Raw genomic sequence first — 25,383 nt, 5'->3', positions numbered from 1 at the left:
ATTTAACTTATTTATCTTATATATTGCCTATGTCCCCCAACTAGAATATATGTTCTAGTTGAATGTCCCCCAACTAGAGGGCTGGATTTTTTTTGTTTGTTTTGTTTTAGACAGGCCCTCACTTTGTCACCCAGGCTGAAGTGTAGGGGTGTGATCTTGACTCACTGCAACCTCGAATTCCTAGACTCAAGCAATCTTCCCACATCACCTTCCCAAGCAGCTGGGACTACAGGTGGGCGCCAACACTCCCAGCTTATTTTTGTACTTTTTGTAGAGACAGGCTTTCACCATGTTGCCCAGGCTGGTCTTGAACTCCTGAGTTCAAGTGATCCTCCAACCCGGGCCTCCCAAAGTGCAGGGATTACAGGCATGAGCCACTGCACTTGGCCTGGAATTTTTGTTTGATGTGTGCACTTACCTATTCCAACACTTTAAAAACTGTCTGACACATAATAGTTGCTCACAAATATTTGTTGGCTAATTGGATGAACATAGAAATGTTATATACATAAGAATGAGTTGCATAATATGCAAATGGACAATAAGTATGTGAATAAAGATGTTCAACGTTAGTCATTAGGGAATTGCAAATCAAAAGCACAATGAAATACTACTTCATGCTCACTGGGATGGCTATTAGTAAAAGAGACAGACAATAAAGGATATGGAACCCTCATACATTGCGGGTAAGAATGTAAAATGGTGCAGCAACTTTGGAAAAGTTTGGCAGTTCCTCAAAATACTAAATATAGAGTTATCGTATGACCTAGCACCTCTGCTTCTAGGTATATACCCCAAGATAATTGGAATCATGCTTTGACACAAAAATCTGTCCATGCATATTCACAGCAGTAATAAAAAATGGAAACAGATGTTCATCAGCTGATGCATGGATAAATAAAATGTGTTATACCCACACAATCAAATATTATTTGACAGGCGTGGTGGCTCATGCCTGTAATCCTAGCACTTTGGGAGGCTGAGGCGGATGGATTGCCTGAGCTCAGGAGTTTGAGACCAGCCCGGGCAACACGGTGAAACCCCGTCTCTACTAAAATACAAAAAATTAGCCAAGCGTGGTGGCGGGCACCTGTAGTCCCAGCTACTTGGGAGGCTGAGGCAGAAGAATGGTGTGAACCTGGGAGGCGGAGATTGCAGTGAGCCGAGATCATGCTGTTGCACTCCAGCCTGGGTAACAGAGTGAGACTCCATCTCCAAAAAAAAAAAAGCCAAACAAAACAAAATTATTTGACAATAGAAAGGAATGAAGTACTACTCATATGTGCTACAACATGGATGGCCCTTGAAAACATTATGTGAAGTGAAAGAAGATGGTCACATTTATATAAACGAATCCAGAACAGGCTAGAGAGGCAGAGAGTAATGATTACCTAGGACTTAGGGTGGAATAAGGAGTGACAAAATGTTCTTATGGGTTTTTTTTTTGGGGTTGGGGGAGTGGTGAAAAAAATGTTCTAAAACTAGACTGTAGCCGGGCATGGTGGCTCATGCCTGTAATGCCAGCCCCTTGGGAGGCCAAAGTGGGAGGATCATTAGAGGCCAGGAGTTCGAGACCAGCCTGGGCAACACAGAGAGCCCCCATCTCAAAAAAAAAAAAAAAAAAATTAACCAGGTATGGTGGCACGTGCTTATAGTTCCAGCTACTTGGAAGGCAGATGCAGGACAACTGCTTGAGCCCAGGAGATGGAGGCTGCAGTGAGCTATGATCACCCCACTGCACTCCAGCCTGGGTGACAGAGACTATCTCTAAAAAAAAAATTTTTTTTTGAGACAGTCTCGCTCGAGTGCAGTGGTGCAATCTCGACTCACTGCAACCTCCGCCGCCAAGTTTGAGTGGTTCTCGTGCCTCAGCCTCCCGTGTAGCTGGGATTACAGGTGCCTGCCACCACGCCAGGCAAATTTTTGTATTTTTAGTAGAGTCGGGGTTTTGCCATGTTGCCCAGGCTGGTTTCGAACTTCTGAGCTCAGGCAATCCGAAAAAAAAATTTTTTTTAATTAAAACTAGACTGTGATAATATTGTACAACTTTGTGAATACACTAAAAACTACTGAATTTTGCTTCAAATGGGTGAAATGTAATGGTATGTGAATTATATCTCAATAAAATGTGTTTTCTTTTTTTTTTTTTTTTTTAAAAAAGAGTGAGTTGCATGATTGGAACTTAGAAGTATTTAATTCACTACACTTGGTAAATTTTATTTTGCACCGACTTTTCCTACTCCTTGAGTTTTCCACCAGTGCCTTCTATACATTGAGTTAGTGGTCTGCTTCCTAGTTCCTCTAAATACTCCGAGGATCTGGTATATGAGCCGTTAGATTGTCCTTAAACACCAAAGGCAAGTTTTATTTCCTTAATTCTAAACATCTTGACCAAACCTACTCTAAGCTTAATGTGCTTTTCTTGAATAATGGGATTTACAAAATGAGAATTAGAAGTTCCTTAAAGGTAGATATTTGTTGATTCAAGGACTGCTCAGAACTGGATTTTTCTTCCTATTTCATTGGTTTCTGTAACACTGGGTTTTCGAAATTCAGTTAAAACCTGTGATCTGTTGCCTGAGAGAAAGAGAAAAATCGTTTAGACTGTATTATGACAATAGTTAATATTTATTGCATCTTAGCTTACACCAGGAATATATTTAACCACCTTACATAAGCTAACCCATTTTAATCTTCACAGTCAACCTATAAGATGGATTCTTATCTTCATTTTACTAATGAGGCACAAAGATGTTAAATAACTTGCCTAACTAGAGCTACCAAGTGACGAAGCTGAGATTCTAACCCTAGTAGCGTGGTTCCAAGGCCTATATGGAGAAAGATCAGCAGGGAGGGTCACTGAAGTAACCCTTTTCCCACTGCATTATTTAATTAATAAACATTAATAGAATCTAGTTAGACCGTAAGCAAAAATAAACCCAAACTAAAACAAGACAGGGCTCCTGTCCTGGGATTACGCAGCCTAATATGGGAGACAAAGATACCACCAAATAATAAAAATATAACTTGGTAAGCCTGTATTAGAAGGTCCAAAGTCCAACCAGAGTGAAGAGGTACAAACTAACTTTGTCAGGGGGAGTTAGAGAAGGATGAGGAAAGATGATGCTGAAGGGCTAACAGTTACTCCAGACAAAAGAAACAGCCCCTGGTGTGAAAGAGCATAGTGTTCGGGAATGGTCTTGGTATGGGAAAGTGTCAGAAGGGACTGGTAAAAGTAGAGGCCAGAGTATGAGGGGCTTTGTATGTTACGAAAAAGATTTTGAAATAAAGAGCACCAATGAGTATCGGCTTGACATGACCCTGTTTGTGAAGATAACTATAGGAGCTCTGATGATGAACAAGGGTAGACAAAGAAAGCAGGGATACCAAGTAGGAAAGTGCTTTAACAATTGACATAAGAGGCAAAAAGAAGCAAATTAAATTATCTGTAATTTATTTCTCTTTTAGACATATAAGCCATATTTGGTCCCAGAACCACGGTCTGCACCGTCTAAAGCAGCATAGTCTAACAGAAATATAATGCGAGCCACATATATAACTTTAAATTTTATACTAGCCAGGTGTGATGGTGTGTGCCTGTAATCCTAGCTACTTGGGAGGCTAAGGTGGAAAGATTACTTATCCCAGGAGTTCAAGACCAGCCTGGGCAATGTAACAAGACCCTCCTATCTCAAAATAATAATAATAATAATAATAATAATAATATATTTTATACTAACCACATTAAAACAAGGAAACATATTTTGAAATATACTTAATATATTTCAACATGTCATCAATACAAAATCATTAACAAAATATTTTGCATTTTTCATACTGTCTTCAAAATGCAGTGTGAATTTTATACCTAAAGAATTTTCAATTTGAATGCTAAATTTCCTTTGAAACTTAATTTGCATTTAGATTTTATAAATTTTACAATTGACAATGTAGACTCATATACTCAAGTTTTTCCAAACACACTTAAATGTTGCCTAATATTTGAATGGTCTGTCAGTTTTTAAATTTAAATTGATAAAAATTAAAGTTAAAAGTTCAGTTCCTCAATCACGCCCACCACACATGGCCAGTGGTTACCACTGTGGACAGTGCAGACTGCACTGCTTCTCAACCAAGGGAGAACGACTTGCCAGACACTCCCTTGTTGGATTATAATAGATGTCCACAAAATATGTTTATTATCAGGATTTAAAAAGGAAGAATTTCTCGTTCTAAACCAACTGCAAGTAAAACATGGTATAGAGGAGTAGAAATTCTTGACACCAGAAGGAGTAAATGCTCAGCACATTATTGTTTTTGGTTAAGTTACTAAAACAAGAGTATTGTTCTTTAGATCAATCCTTGTTTGGCTAATTGAGAAGATGTAAACAATGATTTGAAAGAATTTTTATTAATGCACCTATAAAAACATCTACAAAAACAAGCTCCATTATGGCCTTCTGTTAGCTGTATGTGGAGTAGACTCCTAAAACACAGCCCCACTACAAAACACCTGAAAATAATGAGGGCAATTTTTAAAAACATCTTTTAAATGCATAGCTGAATTAGCCAAAAAGTAAATCCTTGGAAGCCAAAAATGAAGTGAAAGTGTGAGAACGGTGGAGCACTGAGACTTGTGGTTGCTAACAAAGACATCGAGGTTATAACCCTGCTCAGGAGGCAAGCCGAGACCCAGCAGCCTGTGGAGATTTACTTATTGTACCCTAGGTAAATTCTCCCCTTCTTCCTTACCAGTGCTGGTTTTCGCTGAGTGCAGGACACCCAGCAAAAGACATTCCCCAGACCTACTTGCAGCTATGTGACTAGGTGCTGGCCAATGTGGTATGACCAGAAGTATGCAACTGCTGGCTCCTACTCCTGAAAGGAAAGGTATTCTCTTCACTCATTCCTTCGTCCCATGAGCTGGAATGCAAATACAGGCTGAGAATCCCTAACTTGAAATGCTCCAAAATCTGAAACTTGAGTGCCAACATGAAGCCACAAATGGAAAATTCCACATCTGACCTCATGTGAAGGGTCAGTTAATACTATATTTCACACAAAAAATTACTTAAAATATTGTATAATATTACCCTCAGGCTATGTGTATAAAAAACATAAATGAATTTCATGTTTAAACTTGGATTCCATCCCCAAGATGTCATTATGTATACGAAAATATTCTAAAATCTGAAATATTTCTTGTCCCAAGCATTTGAGATGAGGGATACAAACCTCCTCTGGAGGGTGAAGTATTAGTTGCTTTTTATTTTGAACCCCTTTATGTTGTTCAAATTTAACATTTTAAATTAAATACATGGTTCTTTAAACTTGTAAATACTTCATAAAATATAAACCATATTCATATTCATTCCTCAAAGCCACCTATTTTCTTGATTCCCTCAGGTCAAATTAATCTCCTCATATACTCGAGAATTTTTCTTGTTATCTTTTTTTTTTTTCTTTTGAGACGGAGTTCTGCTCTTGTTGTCCAGGCTGGAGTGCAATGGCGCGATCTCTGCTCACTGCAACCTCCGCCTCCTGGGTTCAAGCGATTCTCCTGCCTCAGCCTGCTGAGTAGCTGAGATTATAGGCATGTGCCACCACGCCCGGCTAATTTTTGTATTTTTAGTAGAGACAGGGTTTCTCCATGTTGGTCAGGTTGGTCTTGAACTCCCGACCTCAGGTGATCTGCCCACCTCAGCCTCCCGAAGTGCTGGGATTACAGGCATGAGCACCGAGCCTGGCCTTCTTGTATCCCTTTAACTTAAGCCCACTTTATATCATTAATTTATGTAAAGTTAAAAGCCTACAGACTCTACATAGACTGCCTGGGTTTGAATTCTGGTCCATTCGCTTGCTAGTTGAGTGGTGACTATTATTTAACAACTGTGCCTGTTTTCTCACCTGTAAAAAAAAAAAAAAGGAACAACAGTACCCAGCTCACAGGATTGAGGACTAAATAAGTTAACGTGTGGCAGCTCATAAGAGTAGATCCTGGCCCCTGCTTAGCGCTGTTAGCTATTGAGTATAGACAATATCCTACCCATATTTATTCATATTCCTAAATTCCCAGCAGTGGATCACACAAATTATTAAGGAATGTTTACTGAATTAAACTGACTTGCTTCCTGGGGGATTAAAAGAGGGGTGGTGATGACAAGAAAGGAGTTATCCCCAAGTTAATTCTGCAGCACACTTGTCAGCAATGAAACCTTTGTGAGCCTGGTAGATTTTTTGTTTCTATTAGCTGACAAATAGACTAGGTAGAAAAAACAAACGCATTCTACTGAATGAATGGGAAAAAGGCAAAAACCATTCTGGGCCACAATCAATTTTTCCATTAATCCCTACTCTCTTCTATGTATGTTGCAGCCTCTCATTCTTGCCCGTCTCCCTGGTTCTCTTGAGCTTTTTAAAGGGCCAGTTGAAGTTTATCTGTACCAGCAAGTCTCACTTGGTCTGAGCATGTGGTGCTCTTTTGAGTCACAAGGGAATCATACAAGCCTTCCAGGAAGGGTTTTCTTGTTAAACTTCTCTTTGACAGTTCCTAAAACTCAAATAGTCAAAATTGCTCTGCTTACCTTTTCCAAGGTGGACAGACCCCCCCCCCCCACCGCCCCCATCATCCAGTTGCTGGGATGATGCTTTTCTCCATAAACCTCTTCATAGGGAACCAGCAAGAAAAGGTCAAAGACGGACTGCACAAGTCCAGCTCTTGCTTCTTTATAACGCTCTTTACACCACAGATAGTATTCCCTCTCCTTTTAAATCACATAGACCTAGGTACTTACCTTACTTTGCCCTATCTAGTCTATTACATACTTGTAGTTTCCCCCATATGAACTGTGTAATCACATTACCTTCAGTGCCTTTCAGTTAGTCATGAAAATCAGCACGCTATTCCTGGATCAGAGACAGGCAGTAAAATATTGTGCTTTGGAATTAAACAGACCTGGGTTTAAAACCCAGCCCTATGACTTAGCTATGCGACAAGTAAGTTCCTTAACCTTAGCCTCAGTTCCTTTATCTATAAATTGGGTATTTCTGCTTTACACGGTAATATTCAGACTAAACATGGTCAAGTATATAAAATGCCGAGTGGTACCCAGGACAGACTATGCACCCAATAAATGGGGATGTGATGTAAGAGGCAAAGAGGACTTTGTGCATGAGATTTCAGTTAGGTATGCCAACTCAGACTTCCCAGGACACTGGCTCATGTTAGCAAGGCCCAGAATCCTGTGACTGAATAAGCCTGTCTTGGTGTGTGCTTCAAAGTGTGGCAAAGTCAGCCTTATTCACAGAAAAGGTAGGACATTAACTCGGATTTACTATATTATCATTAAAGGACAGGAATTAACCGGTTGTAATAATGTAAATGACCTCATACCTACTACAGGATAAAAAGTTGCACTCAGAATTCAAATCAAGATGGTTAGTAAAAATAATCAAACAAGAATCTAATAAAAACTTTGCTAAAAGAACAAAAGACCCAACAGATGCATATATCATGCTGTGCTTATTGTTGTCAATTTCCCCCAGGACATATTTTGTGTAAATCCAATAAAAATCTCAGAATTTTTTAAAGAAAAATGAAACTCAATAAAATAGGGACTAAAGTTCATCTTAAAGACTAAGTGTCCTAGAATAGCCTCCCCACACAAAAACAAAACAAAACAAAAGGCTAAGATAAAGCAGCTTCCTATCAGGTATACAAAGAAAGCATCCGGCTACAATGATTAAGGCAGTGGGGTATTGGTGCAGGAAGACCTAATGCTTCTCAAGTGTCAGGGGTTACACTATCCAAATGCTTTATATTATTAATATAACCACCCATGTATATTATCCTCATTTTCTAGAGGATAAAGCTGAAGTCTAGAAGTTACATAACTTGCTTAAGATCACACATGGTCAAGGCAGGATTCTGAACACAGCTGACTAGACATATCTCTCAGGAAAAATATTAATACCTATTATCTACACAGGTCCTACAAATCATTAAGAAAAAACTCTAATTTGGTATAAAAATTATCAAAGGATATAATAAGCAATTACACTAACATACAAATAGCTGATACATATTAAAAAGTTTGACCTCACAAAGACTTATAATTAGGATTACAATTAACTAGGATCACAAAGAATACTAGGAAATGGATATATACATGCTGGTAGGAGTATGTATTTGTATAGCATTTTGGGAAGGCAATGTGACATTAAAACACACAATTTATATGACTTTTCAGCAATTTATTTCCAGAATCAACCCCAAAGAAACTGAAATAGTCAAATGAATCTAACCATCCATAACAGAGAATAGTTGGTGTGGGGTGTGTGTGTGTGTGTGTGTATGTGTGTATATATATATGGAATACTACACAGCCACTAAAACGGAATGGATGAATTGGCTGGGCATGGTAACTCACACCTGTAATCTCAGCACTTTGGGAGCCCGAGGTGGGCAGATCACCTGAGGTCAGGAGTTTGAGACCACGCTGGCCAACATGGTAAAACCCCATCTCTACTAAAAATACAAAAATTAGCCAGGCGTAATCATGCCTGCAATCCCAGCTACTCGGGAGGCTGAGGGAGAACTGCTTGAACCCAGGAGGCAGAGGCTGCAGTGAGCCGAGATGGCATCAGCCTGGGCGACAAGAGTGAAACTCCATCTCAAAAAAAAAAAAAAAAAAAAGGAATAAATTAATGGCATTTGCAGCCTGGATGGGATTGGAGACTATTACTCTAAGAGAAGAAACTCAGGAATGGAAAACCAAACATCCTATGTTCTCTAAGTGGGAGCTAAGCTATGAGGATACAAAGGCATTAAGAATGATACAATGGACTATGGGAACTTAAGAGGGGAAGGGGTGGGAAGAGGGTGAGGGATAAAAGGCTACAAACTGGGTTCAGTGCATACTGCTCAGGTGATGGGTGCACCAAAATCTCACAAATCACCACTAAAGAACTTACTCATGCAACCAAATACCAAATATCACCTGTTCACCAATAACCTATGGAAATAAAAAAATTTTTTAAAAATTACATTTCCCAAAAAAAATACAAAACAGAATAGTTGGAACAGATCATTGTACACCCATTCTATGGGACAGTATGTAAAAAGTAAATCTATATAGACACAGAAAGATGCTGATGATATACCAATAGAAGGGAAAAAGAACAAGTCCAGAACACAGACTTTTTAACCTATTTGTTAAAAAAGTAAAAAGAGGGATCCAAGAGAATAAAATGTGATAAAAAATCAGAGAGAATATAAAAGAAAAAGAAAAGAGAAGTAACATTTATGTATTCTTTTAAGACATCTTTAAAAGGGTCTATAAGGATACATATCAAACCATTAGAGTGCACACTAGGAAATGGAAGGGAATTAGGGCCCAAAAGTTCAAAGGGATTTTTCCTTTTTACTCAATATTATTCTTTATAACTAAACATGTTCACTGATTTTGTCATTTTGAGAAGACAAAAGCAAGTGAGAAATAATTTACTATCTTATGTTCACTCTTCTGTTTAAAAAAGAGCAAGATGTATGAAGGGAATACACTAAAACCCAACCGGAGACTAAAAGAGCAATAATAAGAAAATTACATATTAAGAACAGCTACTGACACCTATAAAGAATCAAAGCAACTGACACAATAAATTTTATTGTTTCCATAATAATAGGCTCTGGACAAAGACAATGGAGACAATGACAACACATTTAAACTCCTATAACAAATTAATCTGTTACAAATTTCCAGTGGCTCAACATATTAAAATGCAAAATATATAAAGAAAAAAACAAGAAATATAAATATTCAGATTTTTGCAGTACAATGAAATGTCTTTTAAAAAAAGTTTGTTGTAATTGTGTATGTAATTCTGACAGTAACTCAAAACACAAAATCACACATTTTCCCTAACTTCCCATGATCTGGATCTGGGGACTGCAATATTACAGAAATATGCAAAAATAAGTTTAGTGCTCAGAGATAAATAATTTTCCTTATTTCAATGCATCAATGCGCAAAAATTTCAATTCAAAAAAGCCAACCACTGCTATATGCAGATAAATAAAAGATTTGACAACACTTTTATATTCAAACCCAACATTATACAAAAAATATGTGTGTGCACACGCACATACGTGTGCATGTGTGTATGCAATGCCTATTTTAGAAAAAAGGTGTCTTGATGAAAATGATTTTGAAAATAGTCACTGACACACATTATATACAAAACCTTTTATATAAAAAATTAAACTATTTTCAATGAAATTCCATGTTCACATCCTATCTGAAAACTGCAATTGAATCATAAATAGGTCTACTAACGAAATCATGGCTAAGGCAGTTCTCTCTCTAAGGGTTTTCTTTTATATCCACCTGATGTCGCTAATACTAATGTAGTCAAATATACAGATGCAACCTGACATGCCTATGCGTTATTACCTGGAGCTCTGTTCACTGTTATAATGGGAGAATTTACAGTTGCTACAAAGAATATTTTTCTTTTTTAAAATATACTGGTTTCTCTATTCCAAATTAAGCACTTACTTAAGACATTAAGAGGCTGAGAAGCCACTCCATTTGGTGTCAATATCAATAGCCCTATAAGAAAGAACTCTGTATTGGAATAGCTAGAAAAGTTCTCACTAAAGTGAGAACTTTAGTGCATCCTTCACCTGCATAGAATCAGTTTGGCTAATAGCTCTTTGCCCCAGAACACCAGTCTGGAGTTCAAATAGGCTCCTGAAAGTTCATCTCAGATAAGAAAAAAACATCTCACAGAAGCAATATAAGGACACACAGGATAATAAAATGGTTAAAATCTGTTTGATGAGTCTTACAGCATTCCTCATTTGGAGGAGCTGCTATAGGTTAAGGTGGAAACAAAAATGGAAAAGACCAGGGGCAATAAAGTTGAGTTGGCCAAGTATTTACGCCAGTAACCATTTCAATAAGTCTTTAAGCAAACAACTGCAATGACCTGGTACCTCTAGCTCATCATTCTACAAGCACTGAGGATATGAAGCTTAAAAGGTGAAAACTTGAATACCCTTAGAAAAGGGGAACAGTCTGAGGCAAAAGTTGTAGGCCTGTAAATATATATTTTATTTTATTTTCATCTTTTTGAGACGGAGTTTTGCTCTTGTTGCCCAGGCTGGAGTGCAGTGGTGCGATCTCAGCTCACTGCAACCTCCACCTCCCGGCTTCAAGCGATTCTCGTGCCTCAGCCTCCCGAGTAGCTGGGATTATAGGTACCCGCCACTATGCCCAGCTAATTTTTGTATTTTTCGTAGAGATGGGGTTTCACCATGTTAGTCAGGCTGGTCTCGAACTCCTGACCTCAGGTGATCTGCCTGCCTCGGCCTCCCTAAGTGCCGGGATTACAGGCGTGAGCCACCACGCCTGGCGTAAATATGTATTTTATATGCACACACAACTGTGTGTATTATTCTGTATATATTTACATACATATTCACAAGATGCCCTGCAGTATAATTCAAAAGGCCTTTATCAAGGAACAAATTGATTCTAGTATAGGCCCTAGAGTTCACACCATCTGTATAAGAAACAAATGTGCATGTATTCACATAATGTAAACCTCATCAACAAAAACACTAGGTTAAATAGTAAGTTTTAGGTTAATGGTTTCTAACCATTATCAATCAGTGATGTAATCAGAACATTTCTTACACTGAGAATCAAATTAAAAATAAACACAACTGGACTTTAAATTCACAAGAAAAAAGATGTTCAGTATGGCAAACATGAAGAAAGTTCAAATTCCAGAGTAGGGAAAAATATCAAAACTTTATAAATCTCCTGGGATGCAATTTAATTACTGCATCATTAGAAAAATAGACTCATAGAATGAACGGTGCTGCTATGGATTCTCTCAACACATCAACCCATGTTTATCTTTTTCCTCTTTTGTTTCCAGCTGGAGGTTTCTTCAACTGAAGGAGTTGTCCTCCTGTTCCAAAACCTGCAGAGGCAGGATTGGACACCCCAAAAGTCAAACCAGCTGATGCCGTGATGCCAGGATTGCTGAAGTTAAACCCAGATGTACTTGAGCTGCCAAAGCCTTATGTTTAGGGAAAAAAATATTCATATCAGAAGTTGAATTCCAAAAACAAATATAAAAACAGGGAGGAGCAGTACATTTCTATCTAAAAGAAAACATAATCTGTAAGAATAGCAAATACATTAAAGCCCTAAATTTCTAACATGAAACTTTAACAGGAAAATAATTTAGCTAACAACTAAGTGGCACCCTGAAAGAGTTTAGTGATGCAGGCCGAAAGAGAAACCTTAGCACAAATTACTAAAATATACAGAAACTTCAAGTTGCCAGAAACTTTCCTGTTAATTAAGTATGTCAAGGTGCCTTCCTCCTCAGACCCACCAAAAACATTTTATCAACATGTAGAAGAGGGACATTCACATATCTGGACCTACCCTTGCAATTCCAAGTCCTCCAGGAAAGCTTCAACCCACAATGTTCAAGACAATGAACAAACAAAAGAGCAGTACTTACTGTTTTGATTTTATAAGAGCTTTTGCAAAATTAAGATCTAGTACTACTACTGCCTAGTTAACTAATACAATATTTCAATTATAATCTTGATAACATGGAATCCTATTATTATCTTCCTCCACTGGAACTGCTGATTTTAAACGCTACTTATATTAAGTGGAACTTCCTTCAAATTCTCTAAATTTAAACACATCTTTCACAGTATTATGTCATTATATTAGATATGGTATTTGTCCCTAAGCACTGCACATATTTACCAATATAGAGTAAATGCAAAAGTAGATGAAATTTAGAATTTTTCATAAGAAGAGTCAAAAAATTATATCTATTTCAAAAATGAACAAGAAACTAAATTAATAATCATTTGTAAGACTGTGGTATTCTTAAAACCAGAGGGACCCTGGAATAGAAATCATTCTCCAGGATGAATTATGACAAAAAACTTAAACTTTCACAATGATGGGTTCCTTTTTCTAATAATGAAGAAAATTATTTAACCATGAAGTTAGTCACTAGAGTTCAAATGAATCTCTACTGAGTTAGAAGATGTAACTAATTATTAAATCAAACTAAGAAGTCTTGTCAGAAGTATTTTACAAAACTGCCCTTTAGTTTATGAGAGAGATAAAGTAAAATGATTAGTTAGGCTTGCACACTTCATCCAGGGAGTAAAAACTGAATCAGGGAGGGAACTTTTTGGGTTATTGGAAATAACAACACATACTTTTAAATTAAATAATTTACACCTTTAAATTTGCCTGAAATCCAGGCAGAAACACACAAACCTGCACTAAGACTTCCTGAGGGTTTATTTGTTGTTCCAAATCCAAATGTGGAGGCCCCTGTGGTGCTGCATCCAAAACCAGAGCTAGTTCCAAATCCTAGTGGAAGGGTAATAGAAAAATATACAATGGCACATAAAACACAGGTTAAAGGATACGGACAAGTACAACCGAAAATCATCAGAGGTCTAACAGATACAGTGCTGAAAAACATGGCCTTATTAAGGAAATCTGCTTACTCCTTTGCATGAGACTTTTAGAAGAACTAGACTAATTCTGAAATAAAACGTTTATATCTATTTAGACTAAGTTTGTGACCCATCAATTTTTAAAGAACAAGGCCATAAAAAAGAAATTAGTATTTTCTCTTTTAAATGTGCTAGAAAATTTTACCCACCATTCAAGTATGATTTTAGTCAGTTATAACCATTTCCACTTTAGGGGTATTTCATTTCACAAAAAAAGGACTAAATACATTAATAAGCATGACATGCACTACAATGTAAACACTAAATACTACAAGGTTATTTTACTCTGCTCTTTCCCAAAACATTTTTAATTAAGAATCTGAACCACTGAAAAACTCTGCATAACTACATAATCAAGCACTTTAAATCTACTCAGTAACAGTAGATTCCTGCCATACTACCAGCAAGTTTAACAGTGAAAAATTGGTGGTGAGAAGATCATGGTTTTTCTCTTAACAATACTATGTTCATCATTTAAAAAAAGAAGTATTTTTCATCACACAAAGTTCATGACATTCTTGAAGACTAGTTTCCACTCTCCTAAGAGACAGGTGCTCTACAAATAAAGTTCAAATTCTTTTTCGGTTATTTTGTAATAGCTTATCTAAAATACTGAGTGTGACAGTATCATTGCCTGTAACAATAAGAAATGTGATGGCAAATTAATTATAGATTATAGGAATTATGCTATCTGCCATGATTCTAATAATTCCTAATTTAGAACAGAGTCTATATTAAACAACCGTAATAGCTTTTAGGTCTCCTGTCTTATATTTTAGTGGAAATAAGGGCAACTTATTCATTACATTATAATGTACCTGTGAAAACACAACCAACTTTCAGTTATCCACATCAAAGAATTGTGAATGCATTTGTATTTAGCATGATGTTTTTGCAGAGGACTTAACTTACTAAACTTATGAAAGTATTAAAATAAGCTTAATTGCTTATGTAAACAAGTATGTATATAGGCAAATTTGCCAAATGTGCTTAGAAATGGACATGAGTTGAGCTGTTCAATTCATAATAATTTCCCTAAGTACTCATTTTCAGAAAAAAGAAGATACTGATTAGGAGAACGTATATCATCCAGAAGTAGTTCAGACTCCAAACTAACATTAAGACTATTAATTTTAAGATTTTTAATTAAGATGATTAAAATTAAAGAATTTTCAAGTTCATGTGCCAGCATATTGCTTTGAAAACATGAACATGCCTACCACTTAATTTTAATACTTTATATTTGCTATTCACAGAAGATGGAATGATTCTTTAAGTTCTAAATCTAATATTAGAAAGCAATAATTACGTTTGAGAATCGTTTTTGCCAGATGGAACCTTAACTTCCAAAATAGCAGCAGATTCTCTTAGAAATTTTTTTTTTACAGGCTAGTATCAATTCAAATATATAATAGTTCAATGAAATATTAGAAAAGTTAAAGTGTACCTCCAAGGTTTGAAGAACCTAAGCCACTTGATTGCAAGCCAGTGCCAATACCTGAGCCGAATGGCGTTCCAAAACTAACTCCCAGAGATGGCTGTGGCCCTGGTATAAAAAAAAAAAAATGGGGGGGAAAAAAAACAAATTTGCCTTACTCTTTCAAGATTAAAGATTCTTTATGAAATTATTTTTAAAATGAACAGTGATTACTTTTAACTGATTCCATTTGTTAAAACTTAGTTTTCAGGATGTCTCTCCAGTCTAACTTATCTATCCAAACTGATTTATCTATCCAAAAATTAAAAAAAGATTTTAAAAAAATTAACCTGTTCAGAACTAGACAATTAAAAGAGGCTTACCGCAATGAAAGATAAATGTTAGTTTAATCTACTAAATAATTTGAAATCTTTAATGTATCATAAATTATCATTCCTTTAGATTTACTGCTAGAATTATTTTAGATCTCCTCACTTGTTTTCTGATAAAACTAGTTGGTATAATCAGTAAACGGTTTTTACTTTTTTTAAATCAAGCTCCTTAGTGTTAGAGTCAAGTCTCAATTGATCAAGAGAGACTGACACTAACATGGCAAAACTATCATGTTATTTCATAAGAGTAAGTACCCAAAAAACTAGGCATGATTTCTCATATGAAATATAAATGATATATACAATAAGTAGATAAAAAACAAGACAATGTTTTATTTTATTAAATTTATTGTTCATTGTAAAGCAAATCAATTACACAGTAACATGACAATTCCAACTTGTTCACAAAAAGTGATAATTGAGTTCTATTCTTAAGCTCTGCTACATTACACCACTTATCACCTGATTAAATAAAGTAATGAACATTTACAAAGGCACCGCTGTGTACCTTGACAGATTCAATACATTCAAGATTTCAATTCAGAAGTTTCTTTCCAACGTTTTGGAAAATGTACTCAGAAGCAGAACGATTAGTCATCCTTTTCCCACTTGTTACTTTAAAGATTTTGGCTGAGTTTGTTTGGCAAGAATAGCATCAAACTTACTAGCCTCTCTTAAACTACTATTTTTTTAAAAACTAAGCAGAATACAAAAATCTAAAAATCTCTCACTTGGATAAATAATTTATGAAAATTATTCAATAAACTTCATAGTACAATCTTCAGTATTGTCTTTTTCAAGCACAGTGATCAGTGCATCTCAAAGATGAGGGAACTGTCAAAGTAATATACACACTAAAATTTAAATTTTTAAAGAAATCAAAGCCTTCAAGTTATCCAATGAAGAATGAGGTTTGTATATTAAAAAGGTAGTGTAAAATTATAAAGCATTTAAAGAAAAACAACCGAGGAACTACATTTTGCTACACTGGGACAGAAACTGGACTTTTCTAATAGCTTCTACCCAGAAAACAAACAATAACTAATAGCAGCCAGAATTCTTATACTACTATTAAAAAAATAATTTAAAATTTTACATCCAGTTTGAGATCAATTTGAGAATAAAATACCTGCCTAGCAGCTCTTTTGTAAAATGTTACTATAGGAAAAAGAAACCAAGCATATTATTATACTTTCTGATTCCTAACAAAAAACATAAAAAACACATGTCCAGTTTCTTTAACATTGAGAGACTTGTTTGTCACAGGTTAATAGGAGGCACTGCTGGTGGAAGACCCTAAAGAATAATGCACACCACAGCCCTCAGCCTTGTAAGTCATAAGAGTTACTCAAATAGCATGCTTTTTGTTGTGTGTGGGTCTGTTGTTAAGAGCAACAGAACATAAGATTTTTCTAATCATCAATATTCAGAATATAATCAAGAACTCATATCTAATGATAAGACTTTCCATTGCACATCAGATACATGATATTTTTAGTTTTGTACCTTCACACAAATTCTGAAGGCAACATCATTTATAAAACTCTTAGGCAAATGTATAACATTTTTTAATAGTAAAAACTCATAATAAATATCTCCCATGCCAAAGTATTAGCATATATTACACTCTGGCCACCATATATATTAGTTTCACTATTAGAAAGCAGTCTAAATCCTTCAGGCAAAAGTTACGTAAACAATTCAAGAAGTCTGCTTTGAAATTTGAATAGTCATTCAATGAGAGGTTCTTATTTCCATAAATAAAATTAAGTGTGTAGTGATATACACCAATGACTGGCCAAAGTGAAATCTTCATGTAGAGTAACATTTTACAAAAGTTACCATATAATATATTCACACACAACAAAACCAGGTTTAGCACTGTAATTCATATTTTCCAGAATAAATTTTCTACTTTCTTAAAAGTAAAACTGCATTAACAGAAAAAGGACTAAAGTGCTAAAAATATTTCATAATTTTCCATGATCACCCCAAATGCCTAATGTAATTAGTATGGTTATTTCTAAGTCACATTTTAAAATAATTTTTCTTTAAAAAACCTAAAATGCATTTTCCCCAGTTTGAAAAATTTTACTCTTACTGATTTAATGGGTAATGTTCCTTTGGTTATTAAATACAACAAAATCACAAAACCACAAGAAACTAAGATGAAATACTTAACGTTTCCTATTTAACACTACACCTTAAATGTCCAAACCTACACTAAGCTAAAAAGTAGGAATTCCTAACAAAACGTCTTGGCTCTCCTTAAAACAGCAGCTAAGTCACATAAGAAAGTCTTATTATGTAAACATCAAGAACTCTTAAAAGTGTCAAAACACAATAGCAAAACTCAATTCCAGGTACATTGCTAAAAAACCTATCCTAAATTAAAATTATACTGAAAAGCCCAATGTAAATGTCTTCAGTTTTTCAGGAGGCTTGGGAAGCACTTATAGACAAGTGTCAAGTTCTGCCAACATGAAACTACGTTATCCACATATCGATGCTCATGATTTCATACACAAATAGCCTGCTGGATTTTCAATTCTCTGCAGCCTTCAGAACAAATAACTGTAAATCACACATGCCTAAGCCCTAGTATATTTTTTCATTAAAAAAAATTGAAGAAGGACAAAGAAGTCGTTTAAGTCTATTCCTCCTCCTCTGAGAAAGATACAGAAGCCACCTTCAGAAGGCGGCAGTCTAAGAAGCTATTTGCTCTGTGCCCATATTCATGTTAATAAAAATTTCATATGCAAATAAAAGCAAAACCCTTCTGATAACTCAAATCTTGTATAGTTCAACAGTGATGTATAAAAACAATGCATAAGCTCTCTCTACCTTCATCTAGATGGTCTAAAATTTGTTACTGGCACTTAAAAACAAAGATTTCACAGAAGTCACAGGGCATAAGGGATAACTTATGGGTTACAAAACACCATTCAATAAATAGGGACATTTCTAAATGTATCTAACAGAGCTCATAAATCTCACATCATGATGACATGTCTAAAATAATAAAAATTTTGACTGGGAAGGCCTGGGAGACCTTTAGAGAAACAAAAGGAGAAAGAAAAGATAATGTAAAATTGTTATCACTGTTGTTTAGCTTCTCAGTTCTAAGAATTCATACAATTCAAAGCGAAAACACTGTAAGGTTGTTTAGGTTAATAAATTATAATTTCTGCCATCTGATTAGAAAGCCCTTATGTGGACTTCAAAGTTTCAGGGAAGAGTGAAGGCAGTCAATTTCCCCAAAGCCTGGCAAAAGTCACAGACAAAATTAAAGCCTATGAGCAAAAGGCTCTTCAAGAATACTCCAGATTAAGCTAATATTCTCAACCACCACAGAGGGCAAAGACCAAATCTATATTGTCTACCTTTGTATTCCTCGAGCCCAGCACATAGTAGGCACTCATTTAGATACATCTCCATATATCCACAAGCTCAAAATGTATAAGTGAAAATCTATGAATTTCTCAAAATAATAGTCTATAGATAAGAAAGTTAAACACACACACACACACACACACAAACCCTTGACAGGAGGTTTTGCTTCAAGTTTAGGTATTTATCATAGAATATATTCACTTACAACATAACTGTTTATATAACTGACATTTCTCAAGTTTTATTTAATAGAATGGAAATTCACTATGTTCAAAGAACACTTAACCAAATCTACACTTATCTACTTTAGGATTAATACTGGCTCTAAAAAGTAAACTAGTACTATGGTTGGTTTGATTAACTGGTTAAGTAATCATGAGAGCTGATGGTCATAATTATGGGATTGATTCCTTTTAAGAAGAAATATCAATCCTCAAAGGAATCAATCCCATAATGACTTTTTCCCTCCATAACTTAAGAATGCAATCCTACACTCCAGCCAGCTAGAGAGCTACCAGACAGTGCTCATGCGAGCCACTATTCACACGGGTCCAGCCACGGGATATGGAGGATTTGGCATGAATCTATCATCAACCCTTTACTTATGGCAAGTCAATTCTGTCATCTCCAAATGTGAAGAACAATTTTTTAAACTGCCAGTAGTGAAAACCAGAGAATGCTTCCCTAGTATAGGTAGCTTGAATGCAATCTAAGTATGTATTAATTTTTTTGTGTGTATTATAATGTACTACTGGACTATATGGAACTCTCAGAAAGACACATGCTATTGAATAATAAGCATTACCAAGAAATTTATGAATGATTAAAATAAAAAAATCAATATCAATTAAGACTATTTTTCCACATCAAGCTTCAAACCTGACAAAAGGGATGGCAGGATTAAGATAATTATTAACCTCCGAAAGACACAGGACCAAATAAAACACTGTAGAATGACCACAAAAAATGTTTCTCTAATTAGAAGTGTAACTAAACCAAGGAATAAAACAATCTGCTTTCCATGTCACCAATTATTTTCATCTGTTCAACTTCCCAGTTGCTCCTTAATGTGCAATCCACATCTCAAAACATCTTTTTCCTGCTCTTGCTGTTCTGTTCACCTTGAAAAGGTACAATTCTAGCATTTATCTTCTTCAAAATTTGGTTTAGAGGGCTTGTATTCTGTTTACAGTCAACATATATACAAACAAGCCTACTGATCTTCAACATACCTTCAGTCAATAAAAGCATACTTCATCCTGAATGTGGGTACTTTGTAATCACTATGTATGAGGAAAATGAGAATGCACCATCTGTCAGTATCATATACGAAAAATTCAACGAATGGATGGATGATCTCTGACTTTAAAACAATAAATGGTACAATCATGATTTCAGAATCTAATGTTATTCTTAAATGTAATTCACTAGTGAAACACCATGTTCTAAAGGGCATTTATAGCAATACAGCAAATAACATTAAGTAGATTCACAATATTCAATATCTAATTGATGTATAATTATTGCTAAGACTACCCTGCCTTTTTTATCAGGTATGTTTATAATTGTGTCCATCACAATTTTAGATTGTATTGGAACAGCTACTCATAGAAATTTCTTCAGTGCTCACACAAATGGAAGACTTATAAAAACGCACATAAATGTTCTGCATTGGAACAGTAAGAAGCTATAACTTGAATGCGTTCAGACCTGTAGCAGGCTGTTGCTGCTGTGTAAGTGTTGCAGCCATGGCAACGGCTGCTGCGTTTGGCATGGTGCTGAAAGGGGTGGGTCCAGTAGTAACTCTGGGTGTGTTCTGCCACTTCTTGGCTTCTGCTCGCCTTGTTTCAAACACATCAACAGCATCTCCCAAGAACATTTTCCTGTAGCCAAGGTACTGTTCTTTCAGAACCTAAAAGAATAAAAAATAAACAAACAAAACGGCTAAATGAAGTTCCACATTGACTATGGTAATACGTGGATGAATATAACTGTAAGTTACCAGACACTCCCAATATTATACATTCAATCCAAACTGCAAATCAGAGTGCTAATAACGCACTTTGGTGTAGGAAGTGATGAGTTCAAGAGTTCTACTGCTCCCTTGAATAGTTTACTCCCTATCCTTACAATATGCTTCCTAAAATACTGTCTTTGTGAGGCCTTGTTTAAAATAAATCAGCTAAGCTTTTAGACAGAGTAATATTTAAATACTCCAACAATGTGCAGATGGATGAATGAAAAGAATTTAAAAATAAATATTCCAGTTTTTCAAGAAACTTTCCCCTCAAATGTCCAACCTTTTCATAGCCTTTTGATTAAAAGTTAAAAAAAAAAAAAAAGAAAGGAAAAAAAGTCAGCACTAAATATATATACTTATAAGTACATTTTTTAGAAGGCCTGGGTAACACATGCTAAAATAAGGTGTTGCACTTCAGCAGTGCTTGGAGGGTATGATGAGGGCTTCTACTTTATTGCTATTATTTGACCATTGTACAATGAGACTTGATTCATGTTAAAGTTATGAACCCAACCACCCGCCTCAAAGAAAAAAAGTGAGTTTATAACTCCAGAGTAAGAAAAATTCCCAAGTTCATAGTGAGCTGCTTTTACCCAATCCATCTGCCTTGATTAAGGCCATTAACAGCAACAATTCTGTTTCACTTTAGAATTATTTTATGCTTTCATTGAAGATTTAGCCTAATTTAGATAGGTTTTTAACCACTTTTTGAAGAGACACAGATTTTTCATATTTCTTACATTTCTTAGCAGAAATTAGTAAACATTAGGTTCTGATTATAACAAATACAGCAGTTAAAAATCTTACTGTTGTTTATAGTATTTAAAAGCTATCATCGCCCTTTTTGTGTGGATGTCAGTGTTTGATGTTCCAATTCCAAACTTTGCTACATTTATGATGTATTAAAAAAGGGGGCCTGCCAAGAACTGGATATTGGGGAAGATATAAAGCCAGAATCAAGACATATGATGTAAGAAAAACAAGCACTACCGATCTCTTGCAAATCCACCCTTCCTTTTCCTGGGCAAGCATCAGTATCCCATAAATTTTAGTTCTACTTCAGATAATGGAAAATAATGATCCACCTTAGAAACTTAAGACCATTAGTTAAAAGAAACAGGCTGGCCACGGTGGCTCCCACCTATAATCCCAGCCCTTAGGGAGGTCTAGGCAGGAGGACTCCTTGAGGCCAGGAGTTAAGATCAGCCTGGGCAACACAGCAAGTGCCCCTCTCTACAAAAAGTTAAAAAATTAGCTAGGTGTGGTGGTGCATGCCTGTAGACCTAGCTACTCAAGAGGCTGAGGCTGAGGTGGGAGGATCGCTTGGGCCCAGGAGATTGAGACTGCAATGAGTCATGATTACGCCACTGCACTCTAGCATGGGCAACAGAGCAATCCCCTGTCTCAACAAAACAAAACAAAATAATAAAACAAACAAACAAAAACCCTGTCATCAGCCATGATTTATAAAACAAATTGCTAAAACTTCCAAATGTGTTAATGTTCCTGAGGCCTGGCTGGATAAGATAGTTAACGCCTGTTTCAACAGATTACCTAATGAAAAACAAAACGAACAAAAAAATGTCTTGTGAGATTTCTACAAGAAATAAAGAAACCTAGAGCTTAGTTTGCTCACTAAACTAAGCTAAAAATAATGGCAACATACCAAATCTGATTATAAAATATTCTTTGGTTCTCAGGAATATCCTTTTGTTCTTGGGTTGCTTAAAGAGTAGGTCAAAATTTCATGTCTACAACGTTTATTTGACGTGATCTAGGGCAGTTTTATGTGGTCTTGGTCTCACTGTTTTATGGTCATATTACCAAAAATGATATATTTTCCAAACCAGAGAGGAGAAAGTGCTGTTAAAAAATATGTACATTTACACCTGGCATTTGCTCTGAAATACTTCGGGGGGGGAAAAAGCATCTTCTGTGGAGCATTGATAAAACAAGTTCAGCAGGGTTTTGATAATGGTTGAAATTAGGTAGTCATACCTGGGCATTCATTATAATGATAGCCTACTTTTGTGTATATTTGAAAGATTTCATAATAAAAATTAAGGAAAAAAATTCTGCACAACGGACTTCAAAGTGCCATACATTGATTTTATTAAAAAATTAAAGTAACATTTATTATACACTAACAGAATTTTTTTTAAATCTGATAAAATTCCTCCTTTAGAACAAAATTTAAAGATTTGGGTTACAGTTTTAAATCTACTAAAGCAAAAGGTCTAAAGTGCACTACCATTTCAAAAATGGTGTAATTTAAATGGTTAACTTAAAAAAATTCTTACTATGCATGAAATCAAAATAAAAATGAAAATGTTGATAATTCCAATTAAACTCTATTCTACACAGTTGATAATTTATCTAGACTCAGGTTTCGCCACTTGAATTTTGGACCACATACACTCTAAGATTAAAGAGTTTAATTACATTTGCTCAATTAGTTAGAAAAGATGTACGTACCTTGAACATTTCACTTAAATACATTTTTAAAACTCACGTTATTATATGAGAGTCAAAATATTCAGGCTGGGTGCAGTGGCTCATGCCCATAAATCCTAGCACTTTGGGAGGCCGAGGAGGGAGGACTGCCTGAATTTAGTAGTTCGAGACCAGCCTGTGCAACATGGCAAAACCCTGTCTCTACTAAAAATACAAAAAATTAGCCAGGCGTAGTGACACGTGCCTGTAGTCCCAGCTATTCAGGAGGCTGAGGCATGAGAATCACTTGAACCCAGGAGGTGGAGGTTGCAGTGAACCAAGATCATGCCACTGAACTCCAGCCTGGGCAACAGAGCAAGAGCCTGTCTCAAAAAAAAAAAAAAAAAAAAAAAAAAAAAAGCGAGAGTCAGTCTAAATATTCAGTGATAAATCATTTTATTTACATTATTTAATAAACACAAACAGTTCCCTGTCTTTAGAAGGGAGAAATGCTGTAAGCTGGTTTTTAATGCAGTGGCCAATAAACATTTAAAACAGATAAAATTAAGGTAGTACAAAATCATTTGCTACTAAGAATGCTTATTTTTTCTTTTTTTTTTTTTTGAGACGGAATCTTGCTCTGTTGCCCAGGCTGGAGTGCAGCGGTGTGATCTCAGCTCACTGTAACCTCCACCTCCTGGTTTCAAGCGATTCTCCTGCCTCAGCCTCCCAGGTAGCTGGGACTACAAGTGCCCGCCACCATACCCGGCTAATTTTTGTATTTTTAGTAGAGATGGGGTTTCACCATATTGGCCAGGCTGGTCTCGAACTCCTGACCTTGTGATTCGCCCGCCTCGGCCTCCCAAAGTGCTGGGATTACAGGTGTGAGCCACTGTGCCTGGCTAAGAATGCCTATTTTCTATAGTGTTATTTATAGTGGTAAAGAAATAGAAACCACCTAAATATCCAACAGAAAATGGGTTAAACAATGTACAAACATACGACAAACTCCTGCATTAACTATTAAAAATGATATTCAGGAAATATGTGTATTAATATAGAAAGTTATTCACAATACACTGCTTAAAAAAAGTTATAACAACAGACTACAGGGTACTTGGATCTTTTTTAAAAGAACAGGTATTATCAACTGTTATGTCTGGGTATGTTATGGATTAGAGTAGTTTTCATCTTTTCACTTGTATATAATTTTAGCTATTTCTGTATCAAGCATGGACACATTTGTCCCCAGATAAACAAATACTTGGGTCTACATATCCAGGTAGATAAATGGGCAATGAAAACTTACCTTTACGTTTTCATGAATAGACTGAAGTTGTGCCGCTAAAGCTACAAATGTTTGATAAATTTTCTGCATAGCCATTGACAAATCTATAAAAGAAAATTACATTATCACCCAAATATATACAGATATATAGCACAATCCATTTTATTTTTCTACTTGAGTCCAATTTTTGGCATAGTTAACGTGTAGGAGAAAAAAACTCTATCAACGTTCTCATGGCTAGAGAACATACAGAGTAGCAGACTGAGAGAAGAATGTCTACAAAAGAAATCTGGGGGGAAGGCCCTAAGATTTCTGCCCTTGTTACCACAGTAACAATTCATATAATAAAGCATATTATATTTATAGGGAATAAAGGAGTAGTAAATGACTTTTAAGGAAATTTTCTTAAAGGGGCTACCAGTAGTTATCCAGAATACCTATTATATAACCACATCTATCTCCTACAAACAAAAGTTCAAAAAAAAATTACCACAGTAAGCATGTTACCTTGAGGGGTTATATGTGAATTATTTGCTTGAGTGGCAAGATGGTTTTCTAGTTCTTCAATCTGCTGCCTGTACTGCTGAAGCTGTACCTCAAATTGCTGAACCAAGATTCTGAAGTAGCTTTAAAAAACATTTAAAAAGTCAGATCAAACGTTTTTTTAATTTGGAGTGACAAATCCAAATTAAGGAATATTCTGCAATAATTTAATAGTCTTCGAAAGTATCAAGGTTATCCAAGGAAAGGAAGGACTGAATAACTGTGACTGGAAGAGATTAAGGAGAAATTACAAATGCACTGTGAATCCCAAATAGGATGCTGAAACAGAAGTACATTAGTGGAAAAACTGGTTGAATTTCAGTA

General features: G+C 35.7%; 1 protein-coding gene across 6 annotated transcripts in view; it reads right to left on the bottom strand.

The window, feature by feature from the left end:
- Positions 1 to 2,479: 2,479 nt before the first annotated feature.
- Positions 2,480 to 25,383, bottom strand: part of NUP58 (nucleoporin 58) — a 48,115-nt gene continuing 25,211 nt past the window's right edge. For 3 of the 6 annotated variants that reach the window (XM_054446056.2, XM_054446057.2, XM_063650710.1), the window contains 6 exons: positions 25,024 to 25,142; positions 24,538 to 24,620; positions 20,486 to 20,687; positions 15,021 to 15,119; positions 13,329 to 13,424; positions 9,650 to 12,090 (listed from right to left, as the gene is read on the bottom strand). In XM_054446056.2, coding sequence (XP_054302031.1) covers positions 11,921 to 12,090; positions 13,329 to 13,424; positions 15,021 to 15,119; positions 20,486 to 20,687; positions 24,538 to 24,620; positions 25,024 to 25,142 — 769 coding nt within the window. In that variant the 3' untranslated portion in view covers positions 9,650 to 11,920. Of the gene's footprint in view, positions 2,578 to 9,649; positions 12,091 to 13,328; positions 13,425 to 15,020; positions 15,120 to 20,485; positions 20,688 to 24,537; positions 24,621 to 25,023; positions 25,143 to 25,383 lie in introns of those variants that run through there. The other 3 variants (XM_054446059.2, XM_063650709.1, XM_054446058.2) reach the window with 2 other exon arrangements.

This window comes from Pongo pygmaeus, chromosome 14 (genome assembly GCF_028885625.2).
Source record: "Pongo pygmaeus isolate AG05252 chromosome 14, NHGRI_mPonPyg2-v2.0_pri, whole genome shotgun sequence".
Taxonomy (NCBI): Eukaryota; Metazoa; Chordata; class Mammalia; order Primates; family Hominidae; genus Pongo; species Pongo pygmaeus.
The sequence above is the reverse complement of the archived record's forward strand: the minus strand, read 5'-3'. Positions and strand labels throughout refer to the sequence as shown.